The sequence below is a fragment of the Panicum hallii genome, chromosome 9, assembly GCF_002211085.1.
Source record: "Panicum hallii strain FIL2 chromosome 9, PHallii_v3.1, whole genome shotgun sequence".
Lineage (NCBI taxonomy): Eukaryota > Viridiplantae > Streptophyta > Magnoliopsida > Poales > Poaceae > Panicum > Panicum hallii.
The window spans coordinates 13,869,993-13,889,016 of record NC_038050.1 but is presented as its reverse complement, the minus strand read 5'-3'; the positions used below and the strand labels follow the sequence as shown (position 1 = coordinate 13,889,016).

At 43.3% G+C, this 19,024-nt stretch overlaps 2 protein-coding genes across 2 annotated transcripts; one reads left to right on the top strand and one right to left on the bottom strand.

The window, feature by feature from the left end:
- Positions 1-199: 199 nt before the first annotated feature.
- Positions 200-12,487, top strand: LOC112876792 (endoribonuclease Dicer homolog 3b-like). The gene is made up of 26 exons (XM_025940970.1): positions 200-508; positions 605-788; positions 895-1,008; positions 1,462-1,596; positions 1,818-1,887; positions 2,585-2,649; positions 2,761-2,892; positions 2,993-3,145; positions 4,117-4,252; positions 5,073-5,178; positions 5,262-5,454; positions 5,531-5,691; positions 5,861-6,076; positions 6,523-6,788; positions 7,286-7,560; positions 7,638-8,143; positions 8,230-8,327; positions 8,450-8,658; positions 8,744-8,953; positions 9,396-9,872; positions 10,001-10,282; positions 10,481-10,807; positions 11,086-11,172; positions 11,267-11,342; positions 11,490-11,601; positions 11,985-12,487. The coding sequence occupies exons 1-26, from the start codon at positions 402-404 to the stop codon at positions 12,211-12,213; spliced, it is 4,926 nt and encodes a 1,641-aa protein (XP_025796755.1). The 5' UTR covers positions 200-401; the 3' UTR covers positions 12,214-12,487.
- A 355-nt stretch (positions 12,488-12,842) lies between these two features.
- On the bottom strand, positions 12,843-17,477 carry LOC112876432. The gene is made up of 2 exons (XM_025940546.1): positions 16,548-17,477; positions 12,843-13,606 (listed from the first exon to the last, which is right to left on the bottom strand). The coding sequence occupies exons 1-2, from the start codon at positions 16,911-16,913 to the stop codon at positions 13,028-13,030; spliced, it is 945 nt and encodes a 314-aa protein (XP_025796331.1). The 5' UTR covers positions 16,914-17,477; the 3' UTR covers positions 12,843-13,027.
- Between the last annotated feature and the right edge of the window lie 1,547 nt (positions 17,478-19,024).

Sequence of the window (19,024 nt, the reverse complement as noted above, 5' to 3'; positions counted from 1 at the left end):
AGGAAAGATTCGCCAATCATCACGATAGCAGCATGAGTGCATGACTAGGCTGAGCCGGAACCGCCCATTAGCGTTCATTTTGCAGGCACGTGCCATCTGGCAAGATGGGTCCACATGCCAGCCGCCCAGGAGCCTGAATCCGTTCGTACCTGGTCCCTCCGCCTCGCCAACGGTAACGGCCTCCTCCCGAGAACGCAAAGCATTCATCCCCCCCGCCGCCCCGCGCCACCGAACCGAACGAATGAACACCACCACGGCGCCACCCACACCCACCGCCTCACGCACTTCGCCTTCCGCAACTCCTCCCCCAGCTCAGCTCCCCCTCCCATTCCACCGCGTTCTCACCACCCCACCGCCACCGCGGCTTCGCCCGCAGCCCCGCACCCAACCCTACCGCCCCCATGGTGTCCGCCGCCATGTCCGAGGACGACGCCGACCCGCCGCCCCCACCTCCGCCGGCGCAGTTCCCGCCTCCTCGCCGCCCGCACAAGAAGCTCCAGCCGCGGGGGTACTGACCGACCGCTCCGATCTCGCGCTGCGGGCCGTGGCCCGTGGCGGGCGCCTGAGCCGAGCTGAAAGCTGATGCGGGCTCGCTCGCCTGCAGGTACCAGGTGGAGGTGTTCGCGGCGGCGCTGCGCGGGAACACCATCGCGGTGCTCGACACTGGCTCCGGGAAGACCATGGTCGCCGTCATGCTGGCGCGTGAGCTCGCCCGCCGCGCGCGCGCCGGGGACGCCCCGCGCCGGATCGTGGTGTTCCTCGCGCCCACCGTGCACCTCGTCCACCAGGTGCGCGTCCGGTGGCCCGTTTGTCTCCTCCACGCGGGAATGTGGGGGTGGAGGCTATGTTTCTGATGGGGAGGCGGTGGCGTTAAGTTTGTGTTTTGTTCTGTAGCAATTCGAGGTGATTCGGGAGTACACGGACCTCGACGCGGTGGAGTGCCATGGGGCATCAGGGGTCGGTGAGTGGAGCGCTCGTCAGTGGAAGGAGGCAATCGGGACTAAGGAGGTAAGCGCCAGGGTTCACCGAAGCCCATGCTATGCCTGAGGCGGTAATTGAGCAATTGTATGCACACTGTGCTTGATGAATGGTTTGGGACCAACAAGCGTCCTGGCGTGTTGACAGCTGAGGTTATTGTTCACAAATGCAGAGTTGTAGACTAAATAGTCCTTGAACTTTGCTAAAGCCACATATTGGTTTTGCTGCCAGAACCCTACAAGATACTCGACTTACATTCACGAGATCTTGTAAATATACCACTGTGATCAACTTAATTATCTGAGATTTTATGGCTTTCTAGTGCCGTACTGCCATATTCTTCTCTAGGATTTCACAATTATTTACAAAATATTTCAATTATCTGTTCGAAATTCAAAGTCCCGTATTTTTCTTATCTACTATCTGTGATTTGAATTATGTGTTTGCTTTGAGTGATGAGTCTTTCCCTTTTCTGTCTATCAGATTGTTGTTATGACGCCACAGATATTGTTGGATGCTCTGAGGCATGCTTTTCTAACAATGGATGTGATGAGCTTGCTAATATTTGATGAATGTCATCGTGCTTGTGGAAACCATCCCTACTCACAAATAATGAAGGTAATGGGATTCGAAGATATTTTTTTTTTGATTTGACAATATTCATATATAAGCTTTGCTCTTAGCCTACCCCAATTTGCTTGGGACAAAAGGCTAAATTGTTGCAGTTGTTGTTGTAAGTTTTGCTCTATACCCTCTTGCAATGTTTGTAGACAATCACATTTTCTAAATAAGTGTCACGCAAAATTTTCTAATGTTTTATACCCTGCTTGAGTTTAAAGGAGTTTTACGCTGATTCTGAGTGGAGGCCAGCAGTATTTGGAATGACGGCATCTCCCATTGCTACAAAAGGTAGGAGTTCTGTACATGGCAATCATGTGTACTTTCTCTTTCATCAAAATTTTGCTTTGTAGTTATTTATATTATCATGTTGTTTGACTGTAATTGCCTTCCTTTCTTTGTGTCATATTCCATGAAAAACTCTTTTGATGAATTCTGTGATACACCGATACTCCATTTTGGTGCCGTATCGGTGCCAAGACTTATTCTGGCACTGACACGTATTGTTGTGTGCATCATTGCATTGCTGGAACTGTGACACTTTCTCTTCTACAAATGCTGCTCTACTTCTCATTCTCAGTAGTACAAATTTCTAGGTTACTACCTGTACATTATTGGTTACTGCTTCAATATGCATCGGACTTGAATCTTGTGTGCTCATTGAATTTCCTTGTTAATAATTATTTTTAGCGCTGCTATATTCATCCTATTGAAGGCTACACATGACCAATTTACTGAATCAAAGTTGGCTTCTGATCTATGACTGTTTCATTAGGCATATGTTTTCCAACTAATTGTGGTAGGTGCCCATTTTGGCGATCCTTGACTATTGCTTGGGTAGGTTCATGCAGAGTGTGGCATGGCAATCCTGTTAGAGCATATTGTCACCTTGGATGGCAATTCTACTATAAAATGGATCATGCTATTCTAATTTGCTTTAGTATTTTACTCCAACCTTTTATTTATTGAAGCCCTATATTTTTGTCAGGAGCTTCTACCATAGAAGATTGTGAAGCACAGGTCGTTCAACTTGAACTGATATTGGATGCAAAGGTTCTTTCTTCTAGCAGCCAAAACTTCTTTAGTTTTGAATTTATTGAGTTCTTTTAGGAAATCCAAGTTTGGAGCAACAAATTGATGTCAATATCTTACATGTTATCCCAGGTATATGTTGTTGAAGATAGGAATGAGATTGAGAGCTTTTCACCTGGTGCAACAATTGTAAATAAATACTATGATCCTTACTTGTTTGATTTGGATAAATTGGAATCTAAGTTACAGATACTGTACGAGAAGGTGATTCAACTAAACAACTATGTTTCTTCTGATGCCTTAGAAAAATATGTCGGGCACTAGAATACCTAATATATTATTTTTCGTTTGCACTGTTGGGCAGTTTGATGGTTTGTTGGTTAATCTACAAGAATCATCCTCTAATAAATTTGAAGACACTGATTGTATCTTGGAGATGTCAAGAAAGAGCTTGTCCAGGTACCATGGGAAGATATTGTATGGACTAAATACTCTTGGTCCCATTGTTACCTTGGAGGTAATATTTTATTGAAGCATCGAGTACGTGTCCTATTTGTTGACTAATAGCTGCATAAGTTTCTGTCTTCCTTTGTCCGGAGTGATTCAGCCCTTCCTACACATTTGTTAACTGTTTCTATTGACTCTTGCCCAGCCGGGGAGTATACTGGATTAAAAAATGGCAGGTGTGATGTAATAGGTCATGTTTGCTGTAGGATATTGTTAAAGCCCATATACTATAGACCCATATGGCCCATGAGGTCCTCTATATATTGTTGTCTCCTCTAATGGAGATCTTATCTTCCGAAATTACCAAGGTTAGTAACAGATATACCATTGGAACACCATACCCTTTCTCCTGTTTCACAAAAAGAAAAAAAGGAAAAAAAACTCGACCCCTGGGGGGTGACCTCCCTCGTGGTTTGAGGCCACAAACCCCGGCTATCTAGGATGTGGCACTGACGGCGAGGGCGCGCCTGCGGACGCGTATCACGCTGCAACCGCCAGTGGACCATGCATTTCCTGTTTAATAGCACCAGCAAGTGGCCTTTTTTTTTTACTCTGCGAGAATGGGGAGTCGAACTCCCGACCTGCAGCGTGCACAGCTGCCGCCATACCACTGCGCTACGCGCACGTTATCACAAAAAGAAAAAAATGGCTCCAGACAGTGGATACATTTTGCTATGTGCCCTCCTTTATGAAAATCTTCTGATTCTTTCCCTGCCAAGCGCCAGTCTTAATTGTGTAGCACTTGCACTTCTCACCTTACCACCATTTTTATTAGAAAATATGTGGTCCTAATCCTATTTTCACAAGTGTTTTCTTATAGCATTTTTCTTCAGATTGTATATTTCTGTTTTGAAGGATCATGCTGTTCTTTTCTAGAAAACACATACAAGCATTTGCCTTGCAATCTTATTAACCAGAGTAGCTACTTGTATAATTTGAAATGCTTTTATGCTAACTTTTTGTAGTTTTTTTTCCTAACAGGTGGTGAAAATATATAATGAAAGCATCAATACAGTTGGTGATTCTGAAGGTTGCCACTTTTCTAAAGCTAGCCTGAACTTACAGGTGTCCTATTTTAAAGAAGCTTTGTTTTTGATAGAGGAAATTCTGCCACAGGGTATGATGCGGTCTTTATATGTTTTGTTCAGTTTCTTATTTCTGATGATGATTGCATAAGCAAGCATGCACTAGTTATTATATCTCGAAAGTATGTTTAATATCTTACTGTTTTTGCTTGCAACTACATATCCTACATTGAAAACCTTACAATATCTTCCCTAGTTATTAATGATAAGGTAATATTTCTTTCCATGTGTTTAGTTAATATCTTTAATTTGCAAGTCATGTTACAAGATAAAAGGAAGATAAATACATGCTTCTATTCACTTGTTCTGTTTCTTGCATGCTTGATGCTCTATACAATCGTGCCACAAACAAATTTCAGCACTCCCTGTTGTGTGGATCTATAGATTCCTGGACTAAATCCAGTGTGACAGTGTGCATGGTGTGTGTCTGTGTGCGTTCTTGGGTTTATGCACTGCCCTTGGAGCACTGTACTGTACTGGTTATTTCTTATCTCTCTCAAAAAAACTCGACCACGGGGGAGACTCCCTCCGGGCTTTGTTCTAACTTCTAAAAAGGTGCTGTGCTTCAAACCTGGGTCAGAACAGGAGTTTCAACAACTCCCGGAATTCAAGGCTCTAACCGGTCCACTGTGAGAAGCTTGGCTTCTTATCTCTCTCTAATACAAAGAGGCGCAGCTCCCATGAATGCTCGATAAAAAGAACATCATATGGAAGTTGTTAATCTGCATGTTTTCTGGTTCATCATTTTTAGGCTTTTATTTTGCTGAACTCTCACTGTACTATCACCAGCTAGGAAACTACACTTAATGCATCGACATGCTTTCTAATTCTTATGGCATCGTCCTATAATAGGTTATGAGGAACTGATGAAATTAGAATCTGGTTCTGAGGAACTAACTAAGAGGGGATATATTTCTTCTAAAGTGGAGACACTGATCAACATTTTCAAATCATTTGGGTAATACCTTACACCACTCAAGATGCTTATTTTTCTTTTTATTTTTTGGTATAAAGATACATTTATGTGTGTTTTCTCCACAGCTCATCAGAGGAAGTCCTTTGCCTGATTTTTGTAGAAAGAATTATGACAGCCAAAGCTGTTGAAAGGTTTATGAGAGGAATTGTGAACTTCTTTCATTTTTCAATTTCTTACTTAACTGGAGGGAGTACATCAAAAGATGCTTTGAGCCCAGCAGTACAGAGATTTACTTTGGATTTGTTCCGAGCTGGGAAGGTATGACTTGTTACTTGTCATATTTGCTTTTAAATAGGATTTCAAACGATATGCTAACTTTTGTGTCAATATCTAGGTGAATTTGCTTTTCACAACAGATGTTACTGAAGAGGGCATCGACGTACCTAACTGTTCTTGTGTGATACGCTTTGACCTTCCGAGAACTGTTTGTAGCTATGTCCAGTCTCGTGGGCGTGCCAGAAGAAGCAGTTCGAGTTATGTTCTTATGATTGAGAGGTACAAAGATTGCCACACTTAATCAATTGCATTTTGATATATTTTTTTAAAAAAAGTGATATAGGTTATTTAGCTTTAAAAAGGTTTTCATGGTCACTGCTATCTGCTTCCATCAGTTGCACCCATGCATAAATCTTCTCTTCTCTTGATGCTTTGCTGGAACTTTCAGGGGAAACTTGGCGCAGCAGGAACATATATTTCGTATAATAAGAACTGAATACTATGTTAAAAACTTCGCACTGCATAAACCGCCCAATATTCCATCACATGATGTGCCTCTCGAAGAGAAGTACATATACCATGTTGACTCAACAGGAGCGACTATCACCGCAGGCTGCTGTGTCAATCTAATTTATAAATATTGTGAGAAGTTACCTAAAGATAGGTATTACTTACACTTCCATGTAATTATTTATAACGTTTGGTGTTCTATTAATGATTTTTTTTCATCTGTTTGGATGCTTAGAATTTCAATTGGTTTTGTTGCTGTTGGTGGGTAGCATTTGCTTGCAGGATGAAAAGTTGATCAGACTTCAAATCAGAATCTCCTGTGGAGAATAAGTGCTAGTTTTTTGTTTCCAGACTTTGGTTCCCTTTTGTTTCTGTCAAGTTGCGAGTCTTTGAGTCTGTTCAGTAGCCTAAGTGCTGCAGGTCGTGTGGTTCTAATCGGTTGTAAGCTCTCGGTTCACGTTTGCTGAGACCGGATTTATTTCTTAATCTAAAAAAAGACTTAAAATCAGATGTAATACAATAACTATACATCCTACCCCCATGGTTTTTCTGTATTTTCTCGCATAAAAAATGGTTGTTCATCATAGCACTCTTACGCAGGTATTACATGCCAAAGCCTTCATTTGATGTGGCTCTCAAAGATGGGTCATATCAATGTACCTTGATAATGCCTCCCAATGCTGCATTTCGAACTATAGTTGGACCTCCAAGCAGTACATGTAATTTAGCTAACCAGCTAGTATCCCTTGAGGCATGCAAGAAATTGCACCAGCTGGGAGAATTCAATGATCATCTAGTACCCTTGACTGAAGAACCTACTAATATTGATACAGCTGTAACAGATGGAAAATGTCTTTCTGGACCAGGTATGGGCCTAATGTGTTTGAAGTCTTGCACATATGCTTATATCAAGATTTCATGGAGGCTAACGTCTCTTTGTCTATTTTGCTAAGTTTCAGCACTAATAAAATACTTTTTACAATGATTGTGATTCGGAATGGGCCTGAATTTTTGCATAGCAAGATAAAACTTGATGAACCTGTGCTGGTAGAATGTGTTTGCTGCCTTGCATTTGCATGTTGCATCATAATTACTTTTACAGGAACTCTCTTCATATATAGTGTTATATTTTGGACTTGTTTATTAAAGAAAAAGTCTCCAGGCCATTGAGCTCAGTTGCCTTTATGTAGCTACTCTCTCATTTGTCACTTGTAGCCTTTAGTTGAGCCATACACGGTACACATTAGTCTGCAAAAATGAAAGCTGACAGCAGCATTCCCGTAAAGTATACAAACAGCTATGAGCGCTTCTCCTTTGAAAGAAAATTCTTTATTTTTTAATTGCCCTTTCACCATTTCGGCAGGAACAACTAAACGAAAGGAGCTTCACGGAACTATAAATGTTCACGGTCTATCTGGAAATTGGATCCATGAAAGTGAAACTGTCACTCTGAATACTTACAGATTTGATTTTGTTTGTGATCAAGAAGATGAAGTCTATGCTGGGTTCGTTCTCTTAATGGAATCAGCACTTGATGATGATGTGGCCAATTCAAAAATAAATCTCTTCCTTATACCTAATAAGATGGTCTACACCACTGTAACTCCTTGTGGAAAAATTCAACTGAACAAAGAGCAGGTTGTTCATGAAACAGTACTACTTTTGTTAGAATTCTATAAAGTTTACCCATGCTTACCTTTCCTAGTTTTCTTCAGCTGCGTAAAGGAAAATTATTCCAAGAATTCTTCTTCAACGGTATATTTGGTAAATTATTTCATGGTTCCCGAATGAGTGGACTACAAAGGGAATTTATTTTTAGAAAAGGCTATGAAATACAATGGAGCTCAGACAACATGTACTTACTTTTGCCTTTGAGGCATACCTCCCATGTACAGTGTGATCTAAACATACAGTGGGAAGCTGTTGCATCTTGCTCTGATGCAGTGAAGCATTTGAGAAATTTGTATCTGGAAGACGGGAATCTCAATTATGAAAATTTAAGTCCAAATAAAAGAAACAAGGGAGAAGAAATCATTCATCTGGCGAACAGATCTCTTCATTTTTCCAGTGTCAAAAATTCAGTTGTGCTATCTCTTCACACTGGGAGGATTTATTCTGTTCTCGACTTGATTTTAGACACAACTGCAGACGATTCATTCGATGAGATGTATAATGGGAAAGCTTCGCCATTTGCTTCATTCGTGGACTACTACCATCAAAAGTAGGTGTTTGTTTTTACGCCTTAGTTTCAAGAATGATCCATTCTGTTATGCTTCCTCACTAATTTCTCTGTTTTTATCTATGTAGGTACGGTATTGTTATTCAACACCCAGGGCAACCTTTGTTGCTGTTAAAGCAAAGCCACAATGCACACAATCTACTTTTCTCAAAATTGAAGTATCTAGGTACTGTAATTCTAATGTAGTAACATTCTTTCTTACTCTGTTGTAATAAACTTTAAGTCTTCGAGATTATTGCGTTACTATTGACTTCGCTTTTACATGACATTCCACCTAACTTATGGTAGATGGTTCAACTGGCAATCCTCTGCTCTTGGAGAAAGAGCAAATTCATGCCCGAGTCCCACCTGAACTACTCATCCACATTGATGTCACAACTGATATTCTTAAATCATTTTATTTACTCCCTTCTGTAATGCATCGGCTTCAGTCTTTAATGCTAGCGAGCCAGCTTCGCAGTGACATTGGTTACACTCTACACATACCGAGTAGTCTGGTTCGTTCTCTCATGATATTACAAATCGTTTTATTTTGTAAAGATAATAATGCATACCTCAAGAATCTGATTTCTCTCATGTCAGATATTGGAAGCTATCACAACTTTAAGGTGCTGCGAGACATTTTCTCTTGAGCGACTGGAGTTATTAGGAGATTCGGTACTGAAATATGTAATAGGATGTGACCTGTTCCTAAGGTATCCAATGAAACATGAAGGTCATCTCTCTGATATGAGATCCACAGCCGTATGCAATGCGACATTGCATAAACATGGAATATGGCGATCCTTGCAGGTTTCTGCTTTCAATCCTAAGTCCATTTGTATGGTGTCAATTCGCTGAAGTTTATAATTGATTCTGTCAATATTCTTTACATCATAATTCAACCAGTTCTGTTTGATAATGACACCAATAAATTCCTTATCATGTAACAAAAGTTGATATTTCCTAGAAACTTAGTCCAAATGGAATAAAAATGCATGAACGTATTCATGCTACAATAAAATAGGAGTCCAGTTACATTAGTTTTTTAGTACTCTCTTTTTTAAAAGAGAGTCATCTTTTTTATATATATAAAGCATATAAATATTTGACAGTTTCATTGTTTTCTATACTTTTCCCTCATGTAGTTTCCTAAAGTTATACCGGAGGCCTGGTGTCATCTGATTGATTTCTTTGCAATCTTTCATTTTTATTAGATTTTAATTTTCAATGCCCATCTGTTTCATGCTTTCAGGGTTATGTACGTGATAGTGCATTCGACCCACGTCGTTGGGTTGCCCCTGGACAGATATCATTGCGTCCTTTTCCTTGTACCTGTGGAGTTGAGACTGCATCTGTGCCTTTTTGTGGAAGATATATCAGTGACGATCCATCGTTTGTCGTGGGAAAACCATGTGACAGAGGTCACAGATGGATATGCTCGAAAACACTATCTGATTGTGTTGAAGCGCTAGTTGGAGCATATTATGTTGGTGGTGGCATCACTGCTGCACTTTGGGTTATGCGGTGGTTTGGTATTGATATCAGATGTGATATGAATCTAGTGCAGAAAGTGAAATCTAATGCATCTCATCTCTGCTATTTATCAAAATTGAAAGATATTGAGGAACTGGAAGCAAAACTGAAGTACAACTTCTCAGTCAAGAGCCTTCTGCTTGAAGCCATAACACATCCATCTCTGCAGGAATTAGGGGTCGACTATTGTTACCAGGTTAGTGAAACATAGTAGTTCTTGTCATAGCTGTAGCAGCTTTAGTCTTTTACTATATTAGATTATTGCATTTAAATCACCCAATTGCTTGAAAATAGATACATGTCTTAACTTTTTCGTTGCATCAGCGGCTGGAATTTCTTGGTGATTCTGTGCTGGACCTACTAATCACACGGCATCTCTATGCTTCCCACACTGATGTTGATCCTGGAGAATTAACAGACTTACGTTCCGCTTTGGTTAGTAATGAAAATTTTGCACAAGCAGTTGTCAGAAACAACATTCATAATCATCTACAGCATGGATCTGGAATACTTTTGGAGCAAATAACAGAGTATCTCAGGTTCAGTTTCGAGTGCACCAGGAACGAGAATGAATTCCTTCAACAAGCTACATGCAAAGTACCCAAGGTTCGAAACCTATTTTCAATGCTGTAAATTTATCTCTTTTTGATTGAATGATGCACAGATCTCCTGCATATTCTTGATTAAAATATGAGTTTTCATTGTTAACGTGATGTCTATTTCTCTCTACTCCGCAATGTGGAGCTTTCCCAAGCCAACAGTGTCCATAAAAGTTAGCAAGCTAATTTTATTTTTCCTGCACAGGTTCTTGGAGACATCATGGAAAGTATTACTGGTGCAATATTTATAGATGTAAATTTTAATGTTGATATGGTTTGGAAGATTGTTGAGCCGTTGCTTTCTCCAATGATTACCCCTGATAAGCTTGCGTTGCCACCTTATCGTGAGTTGCTGGAGTTATGTAGCCACCTTGGTTGCTTCATAAATTCAAAATGTACCAGTAAAGGAGAAGAATTAATTATAGAGATGACGGTGCAGTTACGAGATGAACTGCTGATAGCACAAGGGCATGACAGAAATAGGAAGAGTGCAAATGCAAAGGCAGCAGCCCGAATTCTGGTCCACCTGAAGGTATGTTTTCTCAAACAGAAACAAAAATAGCAAAGAAGTGTCTAGTTCAAGGGGTGGGGCAGCTCCATGGTGATGCTAATGGGTAGCCCAACGACACACCTTGGGTGTAAATTTGTTGCCTTTTGCAATGGGATCTTTCCTATCTCTTGCACACTCTTCCTAGGGTGTGCAAGTATCATAAAGACACAACTGGTGTTCTGCTGCTTTGGTAATAGATGCTTTGTTTTGTTGGATATTTATTCTACCATGCTCGATAATGATTTTATTTTTTAAAGCAGAAAAGGGGTCTTTCACTTAAACAATGTTTATCTAAGGCTAAGCAATTGGATACTGTCTCTTCAGAACTGCAATCTCAATTGACAAGTGTAAGCTTCTAGAGAGTTCTCAACAAAATAGCACTTCAAAGTATTGAATTCAATTCTGAATTTCTGAGTTATGAACATTATTGCATCTCTGCAGTTGGAAACACGACTTGGTTATCCTGATGTGGATGGCCGTCTTAGCCTAGAAGGTCTTTCCTCAGTGGGAGAAACAGGTGTGTCCTGTTTTGGTTGTTATATGTAGTCACTGGCTTGCAGGCTATCAAATAGGAAATACTAGAAATTAAATTTGTTTACCTACTTCTATCTGTCACAAAATACTTACAGTACTCAGATTACCATGCCTTTTCATATGCTCTCAGTTGTTCTTCCTCTCAAAATGGATAAAGGTGGACCTCGGACTGCACTTTTTAGGCTATGCAAGATTTTGCAGTGGCCAATACCGAAATTTGAATTTGTGGAACAAAGGTTTAGGTATGTATAATAAAATTACAACATAGTACTTTCTACTAAAAGAACATGAAAATTTCATTCACATGAACCTTGGTAATGCTTATTCATTTGGTCTTTGCAGAAATTTTATGCTTTTCGTTTTTCTTCATTGTGTTTTCTTTTTAAGCATCACAATTACATGACTACCTGCACTCCTGCAGAAAATAGCAGATTGCTAATACTATATTAGATGGTATGGTTGGTTGCCTAGTTTAATGCTTATACATGATATAGGTGTTTGTATTCATGAAGCCATACAAATCATCTGAGCAACAGCTATTTAATGCTGCACATACTTCTGATCAATGAATTAAGCAGTAGGGGGGGTATTTTCAAGATATTTATTTTATTTTTTTCTGGAACAGGACTCCTATTATTCTGGATGGGGTTACAACTACAAACTTCAATAGCTTTGTTTCAACCATCACCTTGCACATACCTGATGTGACAGTCATTACGCTTCAAGGTGATCAACGAACTGACAAAAAGAGTTCTCAGGATTCAGCATCGTTGATAATGCTCGAGAAGCTCCAAGAACTCAAGGTCTGCATATGCAAGATGCAGCAGCAAAGCGGCATGGATCACATCAGTTAAGTTAACATGGGCGCGTGTCCCTCCCAGAGTGACTATAGGATGTATCTGAAACATGTGTAGGCTAACTATAGGATGTGTTAGTCTGTTAGTGCAATGGTATATTACCTTTTATAGCCTCAGCTGTAATACCTGACCACTTGGGTTTTCTGGAGTAGTCTCTACTCCAAAATACTAGTACTGTATAAAGCAGGCTAGAGCGCTACAGAAACTGGAAGCTCCATTAGTACTGTTTCTGCCTTCTCAAAGTTCACGACCCACTGTTTCACTTGATGGATAAAGCAAAACATTTTTCAAAAATTATTAATATTGGTGCAATTTACCCATGTTACTATTATGCAGTCCTAAACCTCTTAGCTTCAACAGCTATTAGTACAATTTATTTGGAAAAAAAAGACATTGCCATCTTAGGCGTCTTTGTTTCTAGTCCCTTGTGGAAGTGTTACCATCTTGTTAGCTCCAAGCTAGAGTTATCCGATTATTTGGATCCTGAGGAGTTAGGACCTTAACTGACAGAATATCATTATATGAGTCATCCAACTAAACTGATACTGATCATAACCACAAGGGTGGAGCCACTACTGTTCCAAAACGCCTGAAGCTCCTTTGTCTTCTTTTTTTGGCCCATAGAATGCCATGCCAAATTGCCAATCACTGATCATAACCAAAAACCAATCCAATCGTATACAGATCGACCTGAGACCTCTACTCCATGCCAATCTCACCAAAGAAGAAAACAAGAGCACAACTGGATCACCACCGGCACACACCACGCCGTACTAACTAAGGCATCATTTACAACGTCAGCTTCTGATGATCACCTACCAAAGCGCGACGAGGGCGCCTGGCCTGCCCTGTCGAGCAACCCCGCCATGACCACCTTCTTCTTGAACTCCTCCGCGGCGCGCGGCTCCACCACGGCCTTCTCGGCCGCCACCCCCACCGCACCGAACCGCCGGCTACTGCCAGTACCACCACTGCTGGCCTTGGCCATGGCGCCGGCAGCCCTCGCCCGGACGAAGCGCGCGCCGTACAGGCACGAGCACAGGAAGACCACCGCGGTGACGCGGCCGAAGAGCACGATCACGCCCAGCGTCGTTGCCGCCGTCCACAGCCCGCCGGCGCCGCCCGGCCGCCCGGTGCTATCGAACCGATGATGGAACGAGTGCCGCCTCGACGGGGCTCGCCAGGTGCGGCCGGCGGCGACGGCTGCCCCGTCTGGTGGTCTCGGGCTCGGCTGGCTCGTCTCCGTCCGGGAACGAGCGGGCGCCGTGCTCGTCCATCTGGTGCTCGCGGTGGCCGAGGCTTGCGGCTGCCTGCTGCCGCTTGGCCCGTCGTCCGCCGCTGGCCGTGGCTTGCGGTTGCTTTGCTTCTTGGCGTCGCCGAAAGTGCTCACCTGCAGAGTGCAGAGACACCATAGCATTGAGCGGTTGAGCGATGCCGTGGACCGAAAGAAATAACATTGAAGATTTGATATGATTGTGGAATTGTGTGATCGCCAGGGTGCGAGCCAACCAGCATACGCAGGTCTCCTGGTTGGTGTTAATATGGTGTCACGATCGAGAAAGCGTAATATCAGACCCTTTATACAGCCACCCACCGGATTGTACACTGCCGCTGTCATTTCGAAATGGCTTTAGCTGGTGCCAATGGGGGCGGTACCGCCCCCTATCGGCGCGGTGCAGGCGGGAGGCGGGCGAGTGGGAGAGAGAGGGCGGGATGGATTCCGCTAGGTGGGAGCGGGCGCTATCGTCTCGCTCTCGCCCGCGTTGGCAGGCGCGCGGGGGCGGGAGCGAGGCGGCGCGCTGGCATCGGCGTGCGCGGGCGAGAGAGGTGGGGCGGGAGTGACGTGGCGTGTTTCGATTGGTCCAAGCAGATTATCCGTTGAACTAGCCGTTATTTGACTGTTTGAACTCCAAAAAATTCGAAAAAATTGTAAAAAATCCCAAATTTCATCCCCAACCCCCCTATAGATACCCCACCTGGTTTTCACTCCTTCCACATCCCATTTGAGCTCATTTCTCTCCTCTGCAATCCGGTTTGAGTTTTGGGGCCAAATAGCGGAGACCTTCAACTCTACCACGGAGCCGTCCCGTCGTCGCACCGCGAAGCAACTGAAGGATCATTGGAACGTGTACAACCGCGAGGTGACCCTGTTTAATGGATACTATATCCAAGAAGAAAGAGTACGTCAGAATGGAGCAGACGATGCAATGGTCATGGAGGGGGCAATGGCGAGGTACGAGAACGACCCGAAAGTGACAACAGCATTCAAGCGCCATCATTGGTGGAGAGCTGCTCGCCACGAACCCAAGTGGGTAGCGAAACATGGTCCTGGCAGTGGATCCGATGTGAGTAGCAAGAGAACCCGTCTCGGAGTTTCGGGTGAGTACAGCTTTGGCGGAACAGAAGACACCGAGAAGGACAATGAGACTCATCCAATAGGCCGTGATAGGGCCAAGGCGGCTAAGCGGAAGGAGAAGGCTAAGGGGAAGGAATCCTCATCAAGCAGTGCGGTAGCAAGTAAAGTATTTGCAATGAAGAACATGTAGAGGGTTTAGTGAAGGCTAAACTATTCAAGCAACGGAACATAATGAAATTCCGATCAACCGCGGATATGGACGAAGCAGAAAAATGTACTCATTTCAAGGCCGTCAAGATGGTGGAAAAAGAGATTGGACTAGATGAGGATTTGGAGGAGGATTAGAATTTTCTTTTAATTATTATGTATTTTTGCTATTTTTAATTGCGATGTAATTTCCTTTTTTAATTACGATGTAATCGGTAATTTTTTTAGTTGAATAAAATTATTTTATTGAATTATTTTGCGTACACGAACAAAAGAGAGTGAAATAATTAAATCTGGAAAAGAAAAGCTGATGTGGAGGAGAGAGAAGTGAGAGCTAGCAGTATAGCCTATGCATTGGAGGGGTGGGGTGAGAGTGAGGGTGAGAGCTGACGTGGCGGGGAGATATCTCCCCCCATCACTGGACTCAGCCAAGGATTTGTGCAAGAAGAAACCCACAGTTGGGGGGAGTAAATGGAACAAAAAATAGTTGGGTTGTCGGGACTTAAGCTGTAATTGAGTAATTTGGACTCTTTTCTTCCTAATATAGTCCTCTTTAAATACTCCTTTGGGAAGAAGGTGCAGTTTGCAGAGCTACAAAATTTAGTTGACTTTTCCTAGTAAGACAGCTCCCGTTGTTTTACAACAGAATGCTTTGATTTTTTTTTAAAGAACAACATAGTGCTTTGGTCTCGGTCCAGTAGTTTTTTAAATGAATGCTGACCATTGGCAGCATGGCATGAAAATGTTATGCCTGATCAGAGTCTGCATGATTGGCATAATGCCATGTACTAGGAGTGCAGATTTAGGAGTGCAGATTGGTGATTCTTACATGCACCTCCAACCCTATTTAGTTTAAATATTTGTGCTATTTTATAAAATATGATCTTATTTTGAACTAAAAAAAGAATTGAAGGTGCATACTCGGGTCATCCAGTAGCACAGTGGCAGGAAGGTAAGAGCGTTCCTATCGTCACCTGCGCATGGGCCCAACTAAAGCAACAACATGAAGTCTGGTATTGCGCTGCTTGGTGTTGTCGCCCACGAAAAGCTCGAATTGAAAAGTCCGGGGTGGACGTAGGATTCTATGGCTCGTATCTTTGCCGATTTTCTTAACAAAGAACTGACAAGGTTAATAAATCCTACTAGGCGCATGAGCAAATTGGATACTGAAACTGACTGTAGTTGAGAGTCCGGCGGCGTGGAATGAACTTTAAGATCTGAGACTGCAGTTGAGAGTATCTTTAACCTTCGTATCCACCTTGTCTCTTGATTGATTTAGATTCTTTTATTTCCCCCTTTGCGTGAAACAACTTTTGTTTTGGTTTTTCAAAAGAAGTTCAAATTCAAACCCGCCATGATTCCTAGCTAGGATTCTAACCCGTGAGCAGTACTAGCTGCTTGATTCCATTCACGAGGTTCGTTCGTAGTAAAACCACGTGACGAGCCATAGTCGCGCGCCAAAAACCTCACAACAGCGACGCGCCAGAGATGGAGAGAAGAAGCCGGCCGGCGACGGCGTTGGTGGGTCAACCACGCAGCCTCCCGCGGTTGGCCCCGCGCACATCGCCGTGACGACGCCGACCCCGTTAAACCAGTCACCGCAAACTAACTAGTAATTAACCAGTAATTAAATCAAGCGCACGATCGATCAATCGATCAAGCAGTCGTGGTCTCGCGACGACGACGGAGCTGCTAGCAACCGATCAGCTGCTCGAGATATATAAGATCATGGGCGTGCGTCTATGGCGATCGGCCTCCGCGTACGTACCTTGGCCGGGAGCAGGGCGCCGCCGCCTCCGGAGACGACGGACGCGAGCGCCTTCTTGGGCTGCAGCGACGCCGTGAGCAGCAGCAGCAGCGGCCTCCCCCTCCGCTTGTTCTTGCTGCCGTCCCCGCCCGCGCCGTTATGCTTGCCGCCCTTCCGGAAGAACCACGGCCACGCGAGCCACGACCACGACAGCCTGAGCCTCAACCTCAGCCTGCGCCGCCGCCGCCGCGTCCTCCTCGCCGGCACGCCCGCGGAGCTGGCGCCCCAGAAGCAGAACGGCAGGCACGAGCACCGTCGTCGCCTGTCGGAATCGTCAACGCCGCCGCCGCTGCCGGCTCCATCGCAGTCCTCGTCGAGCACAGGCATGGTCGTCCAATGATCCCCGGCGCTAGCTAGCTAGCTAACTAGAGCAGAGCGCCGTGACCGGCACCTGCCGGCGCCGCGGAGACATGCCGCCTCTGCTCCTGCAATGAGCCTGGCGGCTTGATCAAGAGACAGAATGAATTTTCAGGCTAGGCTATGTGTGAGCTGCGTCGACCTCGATGGGAGATTTGGAAGAGGAGGTTTATATTTCGGAGACCAATATAATTTTCTAACAAGGCGCACGCGGTGTTGCTTCGGGGGTCATGATTGCAACTCATGGAATGGAACAGGCCCCGGCGCACGAAGAGCTATCAGCAGCAGCTCGCGAAAGCTAAGGCGCGGAGGAATTTTTAAGTCGCGGCCGGTCGCCCACACGGGAGAAGACGGAAGAGGAGCGGGCGGAGACCGCTTTGCAGCGACCGCGCAAGCAGACGGGTGCCAGTGAGGAGGGGAGCACTGGATCTAGTCTATTCAAGCTGCGAGCAAGCTTGCAGCGAAAATGTTTACAAATGTTTGAAACAGGCGAATCCATCGTAGAAATTTATGCTGTTCTTTATTAAAGAAGAAGATGGATAGAATCTAGATCATGCGTGGAGCTCATGTCGCTTCGGCACGGTCGTCGTCAGGCCTTACGGCGAAACACATTAGTACTAGCTAGCTCCAAAGTATGTACGGCCAGCTTCTGTTTCAGCACAAACAGTTCTAAGAGAGAAACCTTTTTTTTTTGGTTTCAAGTTGTTAAATGGCCTGGATTCTGCTGAGCCGGAAAGAAGAATAAAATCCATAGAAGTTCCTAACTAAAATATGTTATGTGCCTGAATTTTTCTGGTTTTTCCAGTACATGTTTTCTCTTCTTTTGTTCTTGGCAAAACGCAATAATAAAGTTTCCATGACAAACGCAATAATAAAATAGTGCCGTCACTATGTAGTCGCTGTATAAAAAGTTAAGGAAGAAAATAAAAGGTGGTACACTACTTTATAACCGCCCTGCTTTCACTGGATTTCTTTTATTGTTTCTACTAGTTGTTGAGTGATTTTTTTGCTTTGCTAATCGATGGTTCAAACCTTGGAGGGCAAGTAGGGATTATATGTGCTTCTCAAAGCCCCGGGGGGGGGGGGGGGGGGGGGGTGTTCAGAGGTGAATCCCCGAAAAAACAAGGCCTGTGGTATCTGTATTCATATACGTTTTTGTCCTAAGGACGCGAGTGAACATGTACCTTTGTAGAATTCTCTTTTTAAGTTTATTTTCCAATGGAATTTGTTAGATAAACGCATCATCTTTAAGGAGGTATAGAAATTAGGAGTAGGAAGATTGAGCGCAAAACCATTCTAGAAGGTAGAAAATGAAAAGAAAATAATCAATTGTTAAAATGAAAGTCCGCCGCCTAATAGCCTACCACTTAACTATTGTGACGTTGAAGCTCAGGGAAATTTCGAGCAGACTTTGATCTCAGGGAAACCGGTATGGATGTATGTCCTGGCGTAGAACAACTCCACTTTGACTAATCCTAGTTGCCCATCTTCTCATCAGCTATGCTGACTGGACGCTAGTAGTCAATGCCACACCAGGTAACTTTCCACTACTCTTTGTGAAATTACCATCATCTATCTAATTTGCATCCATAAATATATGGCCATGTTAATATTTTTTTACAAAAAAAACTGTGCAGTATATAAAGCTTGAGCTCATTCGTAGCATTATTTAAAAACTAATAAGAAAAACAGATGTTTTTCAAAAAACCATTGGTGAGAAAGAAAACTGCCGGTTAATAGCAAAAGATAAAGTCCATTTACTACCCTGAGCCCCCCCCCCCAAAAAAAAAACCCCCAAACAGAAGTTTGGTTCGATTTATTACTTCCTCCAACTATATAGTAAAATGGATTTTTCCGTAGCAAAATAATTTCTCCTGATGTTTGCATTACTTGGTTGATTTTTTTCTTATTGCTATGCTTCTATTATATTAAATGAGAGAGGGATAATGGTTTGGTCAACTACTCAACACATTTTGTTGTGGTTCCATTTCAAGAGAAACTTCTACTCCCTCTTCATCAAGAAAACTTCTCGCCTTGGTGTCCAAGCAAATGCGCCAATGTTAATCCTGTGGTCATCACCA